The sequence below is a fragment of the Eptesicus fuscus genome, chromosome 3, assembly GCF_027574615.1.
Source record: "Eptesicus fuscus isolate TK198812 chromosome 3, DD_ASM_mEF_20220401, whole genome shotgun sequence".
Taxonomy (NCBI): domain Eukaryota; kingdom Metazoa; phylum Chordata; class Mammalia; order Chiroptera; family Vespertilionidae; genus Eptesicus; species Eptesicus fuscus.
This window is the reverse complement of record NC_072475.1, coordinates 82037695-82056231: the sequence shown is the minus strand read 5'-3', so window position 1 is coordinate 82056231 and position 18537 is coordinate 82037695. Positions and strand designations below refer to the sequence as shown.

The 18537-nt window shown below is 46.2% G+C and overlaps 1 protein-coding gene across 1 annotated transcript in view; it reads right to left on the bottom strand.

Annotated features, from left to right (window-relative positions):
* Nucleotides 1-4401: 4401 nt before the first annotated feature.
* The window catches only part of GABRR3 (gamma-aminobutyric acid type A receptor subunit rho3), a 67901-nt gene continuing 53765 nt past the window's right edge, over nt 4402-18537 (bottom strand). The window contains 5 exon segments of the mRNA XM_054709947.1: nt 4402-4711; nt 5150-5202; nt 14611-14622; nt 18322-18392; nt 18395-18475. Coding sequence (XP_054565922.1) covers nt 4402-4711; nt 5150-5202; nt 14611-14622; nt 18322-18392; nt 18395-18475 — 527 coding nt within the window.

Here is an 18537-nt window from a genome sequence, read left to right as displayed (position 1 = left end):
TTTTTTTAAAAGGATGATGCTTATTAACCCAAAAGAATCTCTTTCAGTGGTACACAAGGAGATTGTGTACAACCCCATCAAGAGAAAGAATAACCAGGGTGAACACATGTGCTGTGTGGCAGGTGGGGGCGAGGAGACATAGAAAGATTAAAGTCAAAGGACACATTGAGGTGAGCCATGGTTACTTCACTGCCTCTTTCTTGGGTTAACCACCCCCACATAAAAAATAAAATAAAATAAAATAAAATAAAATAAAATAAAATAAAATAAAATAAACAAGAGCACAAAACAAGAACAGCAAATCCTTTTCCTTATCAGACGTTTTCCTCTGTCAGCTGTTGCTTCACAGATTATCTAAACCAGGGGTCCTCAGACTTTTTAAACAGGGGGCCAGTTCACTGTCCCTCAGACCGTTGGAGGGCTGGACTAAAAAAAACTATGAACAAATTCCTATGCACACTGCACATATCTTATTTTGAAGTAAAAAAAAAAACAAAACGGCAAAAACACCCGCATGTGGCCCGCGGGCCGTGGTTTGAGGACGCCTGATCTAAACTCACAGTATGGGCAATGGGTCGGCAGCACGGGGGGCTGGTTAGCAACGCAGAGTCTTGGGTCCCACGCCAGACCTCCTGAATGAAAACGGTGACAGGTCCCCTGGGATGCGTACACACCCACCACTGCACACTTGTCTGTGAGCTCCGGGTTGTCTCACCCTGCGTATTCGTCCTGTGGGGCACGTACATGACAGGAACACAGGATCACATGCTTTCAACAAAAGAAACTGCGGCATCCGCAATAAAGCAAAAGCAGCTCCTACTGCTTCAACTCAAAGGTTACAAAATGAAAGAAGGAAGCTGGCATTGCAGGAGAACTGAGTTCCCTTTGCAGCTCTGCTGGCTGTGAAACACTTGGTAAATCACTTTACTTCACTAAAACTCTGCTTCTTCATTTCTTTATATACTACAGGCCCGGTGCCCGGGGTCCCTCGGCCTGGCCTGCGGGGATCAGGCCAAAACTGGCTCTCCAAAATCCCCCTAGGGGTCCCGGATTGCAAGAGGGCAGTTCTCCAGAGATGCTCCAAAATCGGACTCCCTCCTCTCTGGTTCTGAGTGTGTCACCCGAGAACCACAGCTGCCAAGTCACCGCAGCTCTGCAGCTCCTGTGTTGAGCGTCTGCCCCCTGGTGGTCATTGTGAGTCATAGCTACCAATCGGACAGTCGAATGGTCTGCCGGTTGGTTGCTTAGGCTTTTATATGGTATACTAGTAGCCCGTTTGCACGAAGATTCGTGCAATAGACCTTCATTCACCTGGCTGCCTGCACCAGTTTTCTGCTGGCACCGGGGTCCCAGGCCTTGGCTGTGGCCACCGCCTTCTGCCTTCTTTCAGGGTCCGGGCTTGGCCCTGGGCGGTGGCCTTGGGCTCAGCTGCACCCAGTGTCCCTGCTACCCGAACTCAGGAGCGAGCCGACCCCCCAGGTCAGCTCGCTCCTGTGATCGGCGCAGGCACCCCACTGGCGCCCAAGGCCGGGAAAGCCCCGGGCGGCTTTCCCGGCCTTGGGCTCCCCCACACCCCAGCTTCCCTGCAACGGTTTCCTGGTGGGCGTGGTTGATGGGCGTGGTTTGGTTGGTGGGCATGGCTTGGGCGTAGCAAAGGTGCGGTCAATTTGCATATTTGTCTATTATAAGGTAAGATATTAAGGTGACCAGTCGTCCCGCTTTTGGCAGGACAGTCCCGATTTTTAACAATTTGTCCCGCGGCGTTTTAAAAAAGTCCCAATTTTTGGAAAGAATGCATGACAAGCTAGGAAACGGCGGGAGAAACGGGAAGGGAATATACGGTTTTTGGCAGCCATGTGGCTATTTAGCCAGGATATGAGTTTTATATTATTTTTGTTAATTTTATAATGTTAAACTTTAATAATAACAAATAATTGTTGAGAACTGATTATCGAGAACTGCTTATCAAAGTTCGCATTGTTGATCAGTTGTTAGAATTCAACCACCATTGTTCGGACTTAATGAACAATGGCATTTTTTGGGATTGGCAACGACGAAAACATTTTGTAACTGTCTCTCAGATGATACACATCGTACTGCGTGCTAGTAAGCTAGTTAAACAAGTGACGTCATTACAAATCAGCTATTCAGATAATTTAGGTAAGTAATTTATTTATTTATTTCATAAATACATAAATTTTCTTGAATTTAGCAGACAGTACTCGTATTATTTATATTTTATAGTAGCAGCAAAAAGTCTAGCGCCGGCCTTGAAAGTGACACTTACGACTTACGTTACGGCAAATTCAGAGGAAAAATAATACAAGTTAGTATTGTTATTATTTAGAAAGAAATATAGGATTAAAATAATTTTTAAAATATAGTTACTTTATAACAATCAAATTAATTTAATTTATAAACTAACCATAAAATATGTTCATGTAATTATGTACCTACTTACTGTGTTTTTAAGCAATATGTATATAATAATTTATAATGTAATTTTAAATTATTTTTTTTAGATTTTTAACATAATGAGTAAGAAAAGAGGATGCAAATTCAATGATGATCTAAGAAGTGAATTTCCTTTTATTAAAAAGACCAAAAGCGATTAAAATATAGACCAAATTTTTAATCAAGAACACCCCCCCCCCTCGGGCCGAAACCGGTTTGGCTCAGTGGATAGAGCGTCAGCCTTCGGACTCAAGGGTCCCAGGTTCGATTCCGGTCAAGGGCATGTACCTTGGTTGTGGGCACATCCCTAGTAGGGGGTGTGCAAGAGGCAGCTGATCGATGTTTCTCTCTCATCGATGTTTCTAACTCTTCATCCCTCTCTCTTCCTCTCTGTAAAAAATCAATAAAATACATTAAAAAAAAAAAAAAAGAACACCCCCCGTCCCCCCGTCAATGGTGTCCCGCTTTACCAATGTTAAAATCTGGTCACCTTAGTATATATAGATATTTTTATTGATTTCAGAGATGAAGGGAGAAGGAGAGAGAGATAGAAACATCAGTGATGAGAGAGAATCACTGATCGGCTGCCTCCTGCATTCCCCTACCTGGGAATCGAGCCCGCAACCTGGGCATGTGCCCTGACCGGAATTGAACCATAACCTCCCGGTTCATAGCTGGACGCTCAGCCACTGAACCACATAGACTAGGCTGCTTCTTCATTTTTAAAATAAAGATAATAATCTCCACAAGGCCTACATCAGGAAGCCGATATAAGGGTTCAGTTGGAGAAGAGAACATAAACATACTCAAGCCCAGCTAGCATGGCTCAGTGGTTGAGTATCATCGACCTATGAACCAGGAGGTCACGGTTCAATTCCCGGTCAGGACACATGTCTGGTCTGTGGCCTCGATCCCCAGTGTGAGGCGTGCAGGAGGCAGCCAATCAATGATTCCCTCTCATCATGGATGTATCTATCTCCCTCTCCCTCTCCATTCCTCTCTGAAATCAATAAAAATATATTTTTTTAAATTCTCAAAAGTATGACATGCTCTCACTAGAAATATAAAAAAATATAAAATTATGTTCTGGGTGTGTAAATGTTCATATAAGAATTTCTTAAAATCATGTGTATGAGTATGTACATATATGCATAGCTCCACACGTAGTTTCCTAAGCGCATGCTAGCAAACGAATTCATTTGATCCGTTGGGTGTCTGAAGTACAATGTTGTATGTCAGTTCTCATGCTAACGGGGGCTGGGCCCAGTCCCCAGTGAAATGCAGCAGGTAGAGATGGGTCTATGCCTATGTACTAAGCAGTGTCACAAAACCCTGTCATCACAGTTAAAACCCAGAAGCATCCTTATTCCCAGGATCCCGTGCGGAGAAGAACCTCCCTTTGTGCACTCCCACTCTCCCGAGAAACAAGAAGGGAAAAGGAATCCTCGCTCTTGGCGGAGAGAAACACGACATGTATGGGTTGGGGGCACAGTCTGGAGTCAGGGAGACTCAGCAGCAAATCCTGGCTGCTCTTGAGCCTGTGACCTCGGTCATGTGACTGCCCACCTGCTCCCATTTCACTTCCATAAAACGAGGGTGAGAGAATACTGACCCCTTGGGGTTACCTTCAGAATTAAATGGCATAATATATGTGAGGTGGTTAGCATCATGCCAATACATCATAAACACTCATTAAATGTTAGCTGTTCTTCTTATTATCATCATCTACTTTAAAAGGATGTGGTTTGTATATCAGCCCCTTTTTTGCCATGAGAGGTAGCACACTGAGAAAAACTCACACAAAACACCTGGCAAAGGCGAGTGAGGGTGTGAGGAAACCAGCCAGCACAGAGCACAGAGAGTCAAGGTCAGTGTTAAACTGTCAGCAGCGTGGAAACCTGCACCTTGACAAGGGACATGCACCTAACACACGGGCTGGCAGTGCTGTCAGGACGGCGCTTTTGATGAGGATCTTCTGCACATTCTTAGAGGGACCTGGTCATCCAGGCAGTACCTTCCCTGTTCCCGTTCTGGCCTGCGGTGAGGTAGCTCACAGCTGCCAACTCGATGACTGACAGGGACACAACGAGGGAGCTGACCCCCAGGTGCGTCCAGGGCCCTGATGTAGGACACCTGGGGCGTGGAGGCGCTCACGCCCGGGACGATGGTGGACACGGCCAGCACCATGTGATTCCTGCCATTTGAGAACAGCGACAAGCTCAGGGACGTGAGCATCCAGTGCCTGCTTCTGGTTTTGCTGTACACGAGGGGAGATATGTTCAGGACACTGCCAATCCGCTGGTCACGGGGTGGGGTGGGGGGGGGGACTCCCTGCCGGTTAACATAGCTGACATCTTGACCGGAGCAAGTTCTCCTTGGATTTCTCTTTCTACTTCTTTTTGTCCCCCTTCCCCCCACCCCTACCACCATTGTCTATAGTTTCCTTCTTTCCATCTAAAGACTTCCCAGGATCTCGGGACTCGGTGCTTCTCGCCCTCAGGTGGGCCTCTTCTACAACCCAGAAGGTAAAACACATATCCAATTTTAAATATTCTTCTAGGGAAGAAATTCCCAAATCACGTCCACTGCCCTTCCCCAGCATCTCACAACTTTCACTGTTAAGGAATTGTCTTCCTGTCTCCCTGTAGTCTTTCATTCTTCGAGGATTAAAGGTTGCTGTTCTCCGTGCTTTTACTTCGTGTAGAACACCGACACGCCATCATGATTGCTACACTTTGTCCCTTGTTTCTGAAACCACACAGTTCAGCTGAGATTCAGGACAGAAGTGAGCCGGCGGAGGTTCCGCTCCGTGTAAGTATTTACTAAGCAAACTGCTGAAGGCCAGGTACCGTTTTCTCTTCCCCTCTCTCTCCTCTGGTAACCGCCCTCCCACGTGCCTCCCCTTCCTTGTCCCACCCTCCTCTCTCCTCCCCTCTCTTATCCTCTCCTCCCTCCGCTCCCCTCCCTTTCCTGTTTCTTCTCCTCTCCCTTCTTTTTTCTATGTTTTTGTTGTTGTTTTTTCTTTTATTGTTGCTTGTTTGTTTGTTTTGTGTTTTGATTTCTTCTCCTTTTCCTTCTTATTCTCCGGCCTGAGCATCAGAGACAGAGGTCGGGGTTCTGGGGGACAAAGGAGAAAGAAGTGGCTGGGGTTTCTTTAATGAAACGCTGGCCTTGGAGAAGGCTGTTCTGTGTCTGCACTGACTTCTCAGAGGGATGCTGCCAAAGCAGAGCCTAGAGGGAAAGCGCAGGGTTGTCAATATTTGAAATGCACCCTGGCTGGTGTGGTTTTATTTCTCAGCTTCCCACCAGGGAGGTGCAAATGGAATCCTTAATGATTTTCATAAGTTGTGAGCACATTTTCATGTCAACAGACAGAGTCCCGAACAGCAGGAGGAGCGCTGTGATTTCCTCCTAAACGCACAGGCACAGCACGCGGACAGCGGACAGCTTTCTCCAGCACATCGCTGCCCCTTCCACACAACGGCCAGGTCCGCCTCTGGGGGAGGCCCATCACAGACAGGGACAGCTCGACAGAGCCATTCCATTACAAACGAAGTTTCTCTCTTCCTATGCTCAAGACAATTTGGCAATCTGACCGTCACCATGGGAGGGCCCGAATCTCACCTCCATGCTGATTTAACTCCAGAAACAGAAACCTAAATGCCATCCGGCTCTTACCGAAGTGCAGGCCACCGGCTCACTGAGTTTCGGGTTTCCCTAACAATGGTGATATCAACAGTTTGCATGTCGGTGGGTGCTGTTTGCACTCCTTGCTACATAAATATGGAGATGTGACATTTTTATTAACGTTACAGATGTATGTATAGCTGAAGCCAAGACTATTAAATAAAACATGCGTGTCTTTATGGAATGTTTACTCACCACAAACCTAGGTAAACATCAGCCACGTGTTGCAGGAAAGAATCATGAGCAGAGCCCTGACCGGTGCTCAGTGGTTAGAGCGTCAGCCCGCAAAATGAAGGGTCAAGGGTTCGATTCCCGGTCAAGGGCACATATTTTGGTTGCAGGTTCAAACCCTGGTCCAGGTCGGGGCTCGAGCGGGCGGCAACGAATCACTGTGTCTCTCTCATGTAGATGTCTCTCTCTCTCTCTCTCTCTCTCTCTCTCTCTCTCTCTCTCTCTCTCTCGCTTTGCTCTTCGTCCTCCTTGTCCTCCCCCTCCTCCCTTCCACTCTCTCTAAAAATCAATGGAAAAAATGTCCTCACTCCTCGGGTGAGGATTAAGAAAAAGAAGAATCGTGAGCTGATAGTGGCTCAGTAATTAGCCTGAGTTTTGTCAGGAGCAGGACTGAAACCTTTCTGAGCGTAGAACCCATGCTCTTTACATGCAAACCTGCTGCCTCTCATTCTGGACCTGTATAGGGAGTTTCCTTTGTTTTTAAGATGATAAAACAATCTCTATAGATGCAGCATCTCTGAGACGAGATGCTATGAGATGAGTGTAGAATTAGGTCAGGAGGCATGAAGGCACCTTGTGCTTCTCAGCAGGTCAAGCGCCCTCCTCCCTTCAGGACCTCGATGGTAACACTGAATGCCTCCTAAAGTGATGTTCCTACATGTTAGCGTCCCTGCTAGTTTAAAACTTTAACATATCTCCTCTTACTGCTTTCCTAAGATATGGAAAATAGAATTTGATTTTTTTTTTAAAGACAGTAACATGGAGTTTAATGGACAAAATAAGGGTTTAGAACAAATATGAGTTTACATGCCAGATACAGCTTGTCATATATTTTAAGTTGATGACAGTTTGGGCCAATAAAAAGGAACTGCATTACCTATATTTGCCAGAGAGCAATAAATTGTCAGCTATTTTCTTTAAAAGGGTGCTTTGTCCAACTAATTTACTATAGCTTTATTCATTTTGAAACCAGCATGCCAGATATTCCTTGTTTAAAATGAGCAATACAAAAGAAATGGAGAGTGGGAGGAGGGACTGTGGAGTATGGGGAGTAAAGGTAAGGACACTGACATCCTATCTAATAATCCTATCTAATAAAAGAGTAATGTGCAAATTGACTGTCACTCCAACACACAAGATGGCCGCCCCCAAGTGGTCAAAGATGACTGCCCCCATGTGGACACAAGATGGCCAGCACAAGATGGCCAGCAGGGGGAGGGCAGTTGTGGGAAGTTAGGGGTGACTAGGCCAGCAGATGAGGGCAGTTGGGGGAGACCAGGCCAGCAAGAGAGGGCAGTTGTGGGGGGACCCAGGCCTGCAGGAGAGGGCGGTTGGGAGGGACCAGGCCTGCAGGGGAGGGCAGTTATGGGTGAAAAGGCCAGCAGGGAGGGCAGTTAGGGGTGACTGGGCCATCAGAGGAGGGCAGTTGGAGGAGACCAGGCCAGCAGGAGAGGGCAGTTGGAGGAGACCAGGCCAGCAGGAGAGGGCAGTTGGGGGGGACCAGGCCTGCAGAGGAGGGCAGTTGGAGGGGGGACCAGGCCTGCAGGGGAGGGCAGTTGGGGGGGCAGGCCTGCATGGGAGGACAGTTAGGGGCAACCAGACTGGCAGGGGAGGGCAGTTAGGGGTGACCAGGCCGGCAGGGGAGGGCAGTTAGGGGCAATCGGGCCAGCCGGGGAGCAATTAGACATCAATCAGGCTGGCAGGGGAGTGGTTAGGGGGTGATCAGGCTGGCAGGCAGAAGCAGTTAGGGGCAATCAGGTAGGCTGGCAGGTGAGCAGTTGGGAGCCAGCAGTCCTGGATTGTGAGAGGGATCCCAGATTGGAGAGGGTGCAGTGCGGTTTTGGATCACTAGACGTCACAAATTTCGTGCACCAGACCTCTAGTGTGTATATATATATATTCCTCAAGCAATAGAACTGGGAGTCAAGGAGTATAGCAGCTACATTAAACACAGTCTTGAGCCTCCCCTTAGAAATGCATTAGTCTTGACAAACGGTATTGCTTCCAAACCTATTAAAGTTAACATCTCAAGAAAGGAGTTTTGAATTATAAGAAGTGACCATTTAGTCACAGAAAGGTCCTGTGTTGGGATAAGAAAAATGTCTCCTCACCCACCAGTGCTGCTAGGCATAGCAAGCAGGGTTATGAGACAGTATTTAGTCTGGCCCATGGGTCTCAACTCCCCTGAGCCCTTGTAGTGGCACCATATTAACTCTTTAAAAAAAAAATTGGTTTTTATTGATTTTTAGAGAGAGAGAAAGGGAGAGGGATAGAGAGAAACATCGATGAGAGAGGAACTTCATCGATTGGCTGCCTCCTGCATGGCCCCTACTGGGGATCAAGCCCGCAACCCAGGAATGTGCCCTGACCGGGAATCACACCGATGACCTATTGGTTCCTGGGTCGATGCTCAACCAGCCAGGTCATATTAACTCTCAAGGACATATTAACTCTATGGGGTCCTAAAAACCCATTAGTCTGGAGGGAATTCTTTATCTCTGTGTTTCATTGGCCATTCTTGTTGTGGAACATGATGGAGAGGCTCGCTGACTGGTTTGGTAGCAGTAGGGTGTGCAGGCAGTTCACCCTTCAGGAACTGTGTTGTGAGTAGCACTTTTGGAGGGAAAAGCTATCTACATTCACTTTTTTAAAAAAATGTATTTTATTGATTTTCTTACAGAGAGGAAGGGAGAGGGATAGAGAGCTAGAAACATTGATGAGAGAGAAACATCAACCAGCTGCCTCCTGCACACCCACTACCGGGGATGTGCCCGCAACCAATGTACATGCCCTTGACCGGAATCGAACCCGGGACCTTTCAGTCCGCAGGCCGACGCTCTATCCACTGAGCCAAACCAGTTTCGGCTATCTACATTCACTTTTAACTGTAAGCCTAGGCAGAAAGAAAACATTACCAGTAAGTGATGTGAGGGAAGGGAAGATAGGCTGGATAGCCCAACACAGTCATGGCCAGAAATAGATGACTGTGACCCAAAAAGGCAGTGCCAGAGTCCGGTGCCTAGAAGGCCTGGTAACCTCTATGGTGGTTAAATGAATGACTCCTAACGAATTACTTTTCCAGGTATATGGAATATCCCCTGGTAGCAGACTACATAAGTGACTACATGCCTGAAAGCTTTACTGTGCCGAGAACCAATTCCAGCATGTCATAATTACAAGTTTCACCAGACGGTTGGTGAAGCTTGGGGAGCTCAACAAGGGTTGAGTCAAATGTGATTACCTGTTGGAAATGGCTAAACAGCACTTCCCCCAAACCTGAATAGGATTGTTAACTGCCAGACAGCTCAGGGCATTTTATTGCCTCCTGTTGGCCAAACACCTGAACTGCTGTTTGGCTATTCCCCAAACTGACAATGCTTCTGTACCCTTTGAAGCCCTACCCTTTGAAGTGTATTATCTCCACCTTGCCTTAGGACAAATTGTGTTAATAAAAGCAGGGTCCTGAGTCGAGGAAGTAGTCTTCAGTTTCTTTAGCTGAAGATCCTCTGACCCCCAATGCCTTTCAAAATTATCTTTCGTCCTTGGACTCCTTCTTGAATCTACGCATCAGCCCCTTTCTCCAGAATGCTGAGCCCTTTGTAAGGCTGGGACAAGAACCCCAGCATTGCTGGTCGTTGTCTTTTTCTGATATCTGTTTCCTAGTAAAGGACCCCCTTACTTAATACGTTGTCCATGACGGGCAGATCCCTTGCAGAGGGGCCAAGTGAGAAAGATGGAGGCAAGGAAAGAAGGAGGGAGCTGGGAGGGAGAGAAGAAAATACAATATGCTCCTCCTTCCTTGAGGGTTAAAACATCCTTGAACAGCCCGGCCTACATGGCTCAGTGGTTGAGCGGCGACCTGAGAACCAGGAGGTCACCGTTTGATTCCCCGTCAGGGCACGTGCCCAGTTGTGGGCTCAATCCAACAGTAAGGGGCGTGCAGGAGGCAGCCGATCAATGATTCTCTCTCATCACTGATGTTTCTATCTCTCCTCCCTCTCCCTTCCTCTCTGAAATCAATAATATATATATATATACATATATATATATTTATTTAATTTTTTTTTTTTTTTAAAGAAAAGATTTGAGAGTGGTAGGAAGCAAACCCTGAGAGGAAAGCAGTGCTGGAATACTGCAGTTCTCTTCATTTGCGGTGGGGAGGGGGGGGAACACTTCTGATTTGTATATTATTTTACATAAATCTACATAGCCATTTCCTAACCCTGAGGGATCACATGTAGATGCAAGAAGCACAGAATTTCAGGAACAACTTAAATGCTGTTAGTGTCTCCATTCACCCCAACCTGCCCTGGAACCAGCTTTAATTGCCATCATTGCCCAAGTGTAAGAGCTGAGCCGTCAGCTTCAGGAATCTGATTGAAAATCATGTTCATAAACTGCTAGAGATGGGATGACTTTCTCATCCTGTCTCAAGGGCTAGAAAAGTGCCTTTAGTCTTCTGCCAGGGTCTACACTGCCCCACTGCCATACCGCGGTCAGGGCACAGCTGCCCGATGTGGAGTAACAGCCACAGCAATGTCATTATTCCTTCAGATGGTATTTTTTCCCTTGAAGCCTTAAATGCTTGTAGATTGAGGCTTTTAATGGGGAAAGAGGTGAACAAAGTGTTAATATTAATGACCATTTATGTCTTTCAACTGATCTTTTGAAGTATGCACTTGGTGAACATTAACTAAGAAATCACCCTTTCTGGAATGAATTGTGTGCTAATTACAGTGATTGTGAACCTCTTATAACAATCTTCTCCCTAGACAGAGCATCAGAGGTGAAAGAACAAAATCAGCCTAAAGGAGGGCATCCGCCCTGACCCAGCCTGGAAGACACTTGGATGCTCATTAAGTAACATGTTATCTGGGTGCTTAGCTTGGCCCCTTCCACCCTGTAAGGCTCAATTACAGCTCAGTGAGTCTGCATCGGTTCCTACAAAGCAGTGCGTGGGACAGTGGCATATGACATGTCGGATGGAGCAGATGATAACACCGGTGTGGGAACTTAATGAGGATGGCAACGCCTCTGCACTTGAAATCTCTTGCCAGCTAAAGTGCCACACCTAAAATTTCACTGCGGCTGATTCTGATTTGGGCATCTGGTTAAGCCCTAATTGCTAACTAGCAATAGTGTTTCCAAATTCAAGCTCCCCTCTCTCCAAGAAGTAATTTATTAAAATACCAAAAGCATAGTGTGAATTAGTTTGACGTTTCTTTCTTCTATGATGTAAAGGGAATGGACTTGGGCAAACATGGGGGTTCCAAATTAAGGAAAGAGACCAATAAGAAAAGGTCAGGTTCAAACAAAGAACTGCAGCATATATAAGCCAGAGACAAGGGACACGAGGTGGGATTTTTTGTTCCCCCTCAGAGAGAGCGAGCAGGCCTTTCCCATTGGCGGGGGGGGGGGGGGGGGCTCCTCATGGGGTCTCCTTTGGGGACACCCTTGCCCAGATGGGGTTTGTTTCTGCTTCCAATAAACTTGTACTTTTTTTTTTTTTTTATTAAAGAAGCCTTTTTGTCCACAAGTTTATTCTTCAAACTTCGTGAGGACAAGAACCCACGGGGAGAAGTTTGCACCCCAAGCCCCACGTTTCAAATGGCTTATTGATTATTGCATGCACTCATTGGTCATGTATTGAAGACTTGCCCACTCGTTGGTCATTCTGCTACAAAGAATTAGTTCCAAAGCTCAAAGCCCACATGGTGCCCCCCACCCACTAACTCTCCCCTTACCTTGCTGGTTGGAGTCCCTTTTGATTTACCTCATGGTTTTCTCCCAGTTGTGCTGACAGAGAAAGCCTTATCTTATAGCTCTCCCAGCTGCTCAGGTCAGGGCTACTCTTGGTCTAACTTACGGTCACTTTCATTGCTCAGGCCAGAGTTACCCCCGTCTGTCCTCAGTTTATGGCTGTTTTAATTGCTTAGGCCAGAGATATTTCCATCTGCCTCTGGCATTTCTCTATCCTCTGTACAAGTAAGATAAACATTTTGGCGTCTTCAAGTCTCCATCTATGCATTCCTCTCCCATGGACCCTCCTTATTCCTAAAACTCCCTAAACCTGCCTATTTTGTCCCTGAGACTCATTTCACATTTATTAGCTATGACAAATGAAATAAAACATTTTATCTGAAGGAAAAGATTCACAGTGGCTACTAGATCATTGGATTGCAAGTTGGAATCCAGACAACTAGGAATTCAAAGTGGGGGTTGAGGGAAGGAGTATCCATAAACTGTTTTTATTTCAAAGTCTCATGGGCACCAGTAATTTATCTGTGATTGATCTGGAAAAAAAGTAACCAAACAATTATGTTTCTTTGCTTCTGGTTAGAATTCTATAAATTCATGTTGATAATATTGATTAATTCATGCTGAACAAAAGCACAAGTTGTGGCCACATCCACACACATATTTTGTTTGGGTCTCCCTTTTCACATTGGTTGCAAGGAAGCTTAAAGCCAAATTTTTGGAGCATCAATAGTACCCGTACTTTCCGGCGTATAAGATGACTGGGCGTATAAGATTTTCCTGGGTTAAAAAGTCGTCTTATATGCTGGAAAATACGGTATTTGGTAAGCTCTTTTTTGGGGGAAGGGTAGATTTCTCTTTCAACAATCTACTACTTTTCTGAGTGCCACTCTGTAATAACCACATGCTAGATTCTATATAATACCTTACCCTTGTTTTTTTTCTCACACATTTCTAATTCGTATTACCTTGCTTTATTCCACAATAACTGTGATACCAATCTTATTAAAACTTTACTAAAATAAGGTAATGACTAATGAAATGAACGAAAATGAAAAGATACCTTTTATGAATAAGCAGTAACATTAATTTTTCCATGATAAATTCAGTGTATTTTGAGACTAAATTATCCAAAACACAGAGACTGCAGGTTAAAAATTATAAAACAAAATCATAGAGGACCCTTACTAGTCTCAGTGGTAATCTCTTAGGAAGCCCATGATAGAAACATATTAGACGAATAAGGTCAATATTTAGACATTGAGCTCAAGACACGTCAAACTGGCAGACTACTCCTAGTATTCTATTCTCAGTTAAGTGCTAATGACCTTTCTCTTCTCTACCTGTTCTGAGGTTCTCTCTTACCACCAGTTGATATGTTTCAATAACATTAAACAATTTCATTACCAAGGGTAATAAAAGGTACACTATATAGTGTATTCTAAAGTCAAACTATATACATTACTTTTTAAGCTGCTTATTGTCTTATATTACCACTAGTGGCCCGGTGCACGAAGTTCGTGCCGGGGGTGGTTCCCTCAGCCCAGACTTCACCCTCTCCAATTGGGGACCCCTTGGAGGATGTCCGACTGCTGGTTTAGGCCCCATCCACAGTCAGACATCCCTCTCACAATCTGGGACCGCTGGCTCCTAACCGCTCACCTGCCTGCCTGCCTGATCGCCCCTAACTGCCTCTGCCTGCCTGCCTGATTGTCCCTAACCCCTCTGCCTGCCTGCCTGATCGCCCCTAACTGCCCTCCCCTGCCAACCTGATCTCGCCCCTTACTGCTCTCCCCTGCCGGCCTCATCTCACCCCTAACTGTCTCTACCTGCCTGATCGCCCCTAGCTGCTCTCCTCTGCCGGCCTGATGGCCCCTAACTGCCTCTGCCTACCTGATCGCCCCCAACTGTCCTCCCCTGCCGGACTGATCTCACCCCCAGTTGCCCTCCCCTACAGGCTGATCTCACCCCTAACTTTTCTCTCCTGCTGGCCTGATCACCCCTAACTGCCTCTGCCCTGCTGGCCTGATCACCCCTAACTGCCTCTGCCTTGGCCCCCACCACCATGGCTTTGTCCAGAAGGAAGTCGGATGTCCAGAAGATGGCTGGTCGACCCGGTCTAATTAGCATACTACCCATTTATTAGTATAGATAGATTATATAGGATAGGATTGCTTAAAGGGGAGGGGAGGAGCCTTTTTCAGCCGAAGGAGATGCTCTTGGCAGACAAAAATACATAACCCCTATATCTGGACTGATAGCCAGCCATATGCACTATACTGCCAAACCGGTCATTAAAAAATTGAACTGCTTTCTTACACCTTCCACCAAACAGCTGTTGCCCTTAAAACCCCTCCTCAGCCCCCACCTTAGGTTCTGCCTTCGCAGTTCACCCAGGTTAGGTTCTGATTGGTCGATTTCTATGCCAGTCAGCGTCAAAAGCTCTGCCTCCTAGGCAGCCATTGGCTCCTCACAGTTCACCCAAATTTGGTTCTGATTGGTCAGTTTCTATGCCAGTCAGCGTCCCTGGGCCTATCTCCAAGCCTGATCAGAGAGACGGGGCTGATCAGCAGCCCCCGCAGCTGCTGGCCAGGCCCAGAGAGAAAGAGAGGCAAAGGCTGATCAACAACTGCCATGGAGGCTGCGGATAAGACCCTGCTTTTCTCTCCGGGCCTGATCCGCAGCCCCCTCGGCAGTCAGTGTTGGGTTGCCACAACACCTGCAGTGCAGCAGTCATTGCTGGGTCACCCTGGCAACCCAGCACTGACTGCAGGACTGACTTCCGGTGTTCAGTCGTCTGTTCGGTCGTTTTGGACGTTACGGACCCTGGTTCTTTATATATATAGATGGCATAGCCCCTCTTTGGTATTTTTTGTGTGCAATTAAAGGTTTTAATTATGGCTGTAGAGTAGAATAACAGCATCTCTGATATTACAGCGTCATATACTTATTGGGGATTAAAGGGATAAGGAAAAGCTGTGAAAGTATTTCATAAAGAAAGACACTGTTACTATGTCTGGTTTTAAGTCTTGAAATAAATGTAAGTAACAAGGTTCTTTTTTTATGTGTAAATTTCTGATATTTTTTTGAGGGGGCAACTAAGCAAAAGAAATGTTGCTCTGACCTATGGTTCTTCAGGGAATGTGAGACTAAGGGAGATATTGTGGATAACTATTAATGCTACACAGACCATGTATATTTTAATCTAATTATTTTTCTTCTTTAAAAAAGCAAAATTCTATTTATTAAAAATGTAACTACATTGGAATATTAAGAATGTTCAGCCCTAACCAGTTTGACTCAGTGGATAGAGCGTTGGCCTGTGGACTGAAGGGTATCAGGTTTGATTCCGGTCAAGGGCACGTACCTTGGTTGTGGGCACATCCCCAGTAGGGGGTGTGCAGGAGACAGCTGATTGATGTTTCTCTCTCATCAATGTTTCTAACTCTCTATCCCTCTCCCTTCCTCTCTGTAAAAAATCAATAAAATATATATATTTTTTAAAAGAATGTTCAGTGCATTTAAAAATTCTTAAAAGATTATTTCTCTGCAGTATGTTTTTCAGTGCAAGTACTCTGTCTTGCTTTAGAAAGACTCTAAAACATAACCAAAAGAAGGTAAAATCAACTAGTATCAGACTTGCTTGGTAGGACTCAAGAAGTCTGATGAGCACAAATAAAGTAACACTGGAGTCAATGGAATGGCTTATTGGTGATGTTAGAATTTTTAAGAAGATAGTTGAATATATACTAATGGATACTTATGCTTCCAAATCAAAAGAAATTTCATTGCTATTATTATTATATATATTGTATATATTATGTGCAGGAAACAATACTTTTGGATTTCTATGCTTTATATGTATCATCACATTTTAATAGCATCGAACATTGCAAAGTATTATTTCCAATATTTTATGTGGCAAAGTTATTGCATCATAACAAAACTAAAGTGGAATAAGCTGTAAACTATACTTTAATATGTATCATTGTTCATTGCATGCACTCTTTTGTTTAAATATTGATTTAATTTAAGACTAAGAGCTTCAAAATACTGAATATAATATTTACTTATATTAAGAAAGACAAAGAAAGAAAAGAAAGAGAAGGAGAAGGAGCAAAAAATATCCTATACTAGAGGCCCAGTGCGCAAAATTCGTGCACGGGGGGGGGGGGGCGGTTGTCCCTCAGTGCAGCCTGCATTCTCTCCAATCTGGGACCCCTTGAGGGATGTCTGACTGTCCGTTTAGGCCCAATCCCTCCCAACTGCCTCCCCTGCAGGCCTGGTACCCCCCAACTGCCCTCCCCTGTAGGCCTGGGTCCCACCTAACTGTCCTTCTCTAACATCCTAACCTTCTTAGTGGTGGCCCTTCTAGAAGCCTGTGCCTCCACCTGCAGGGGAGGGCAATTAGGGGTGACCATGCCTGCAGGGGAGGGCAGTTGGGGGTGACCAGGCCTGCAGGGGAGGGCAGTTGGGGGTGACCAGGCCTGCAGGGACATGCAGTTGGGAGCAATCGGGCTGGCAGGGGAGCAGTTAGGCATTGATCAGACTGGCAAGAGAGTGGTTAGGGGGTGATCAGGCTGTCAGGTAGGTGAGCGGTTGGGAGCGAGCAGTCCCAGATTGTGAGAGGGATGTCCGACTGCCGGTTTAGGCCCACACCCGGCAGTCGGACATCCCCTGAGGGGTCCCAGATTGGAGAGGGTGCAGGCTGGGCTGAGGAACACCCCCCCAAGTGAACAAATTTCATGCACCAGGCCTCTAGTATTACTTATAAAATCAGAAGAGCAATCAGTATTATTATGATGAATAGTATTATCTACATAGCACAGAATTGTCTACATAGCACAGAAGCCCAAGCAATGTAGGCACATACTGGAGTACAATAAAGGACTTCCTGAGGATCTAAATAACTGTATAGCTATTGGTCCCAGAAAGTCCTTGAGCTTCTCTGTGATGTAAATTTTGATTTCTCTCTTAATGAGGCAGGCTTTTAGATAACAACTTGATAACCTCTGTCCAAGGAGGCCCGTAGGGGGAGTGTAGGATGTGGTGGAGGGTTAGGGGTAGTGGGCAAGGTCAGAGATAGTTGGTCCTGCTGAGAAGCCTGAATTTTTATGTGTGATGGAAAAGCACAGGGTGGTTTTGAGCTAGGAAAAAAATGTGATTTCTTTTCTAAATATATTTTTATTTATTTCAGAGAGGAAAAGAGAGGGAGAGAGAAATAGAAACATCAATGATGAGAGAGAATCATTGATTGGCTGCCTCCTGCACGCCTCCTACTGGGGATCATGCCCGCAACCCAGGCATGTACCCTTGACCAGAATTGAATTCGGGACCCTTCAGTCCTCAGGCCAATGCACTATTCACTGAGCCGAACCAGCTAGGGCAAGAATTGTGATCTTTATGTTTTCAAAAGATCACTCTGTCTGCTGCATTGAGAGTAGTCTGCAGGGGCCAAGAATGAAAGCAAGGCTTCTAGTTAGAAGCGGCTGTGTGAGGAAAGAAATGATGTACCAGAGGGGAAGCTGGCCACCTGTAAAAAGATATTATTGGCCAAACTAGAGGCCCGGTGCATGCACAGGGCGGGGGTGTCCCTCAGCCGGGTCTGCACCCTCTCCAATCTGGGACCTCTTGGGGGATGTCCGACACTGCTGGCTCCTAACCACTCACCTGCCTGCCAGCCTGATTGCCCCTAACCACTTCTACCTGCCAGCCTGATCACCCCCTAACTGCTCCCCTACTGGCCTGGTCCCCCTCAACTGCCCTCCCCTGCCAGCCCTGGTCACCCCCAGCTGCCCTCCCCTGCAGACCTGGTCACCCCCAATTGCCCTCCCCTGCCTGCCTGATTGCCCCTAACTGCTTCTATCTGTCAGCCTGATCGCCCCCTAACTGCTCCCCTGCTGGCCTGATCGCCTCCAACTGCCCTCACCTGCTGGCCCAATCGCCCATAACTGCCCACCCCTGATGGCCCTATTGCCCCCAACTGCTCTCCCCTGCCAGCCATCTTGTGGTGGCCATCTTGTGACAACATAGCGGAGGCCCTCTTGTGATAATGTCACAGAGGGTGTCGTGCGACGCCCCTTAGGCCTTTATTATATAGGATGAAACCCTTGTTTGTATTCATGTCTCTTCACATGTTGCTTTGCGGACACTAGGTGCACTGAAATTCACTAGTGTTTATGAATTGTCCACATAAAAGACTTTACCTGTGCTGCTGTAGAAGGCAAATCCACTGGATGCACTGAACTCCTCAGTGAAGAACGAGAAAGAGAAATATGATCATCAGTATTTAAGCACCTGTTTCCATGTCTCCAGTAAAGCATGAGATCCTCTTCATTGTAGGCATCTGAAACAAGAATATAATATTCTTAGAATAAGCTCTTATGAGCTCCATGAGGTCTCTGTATC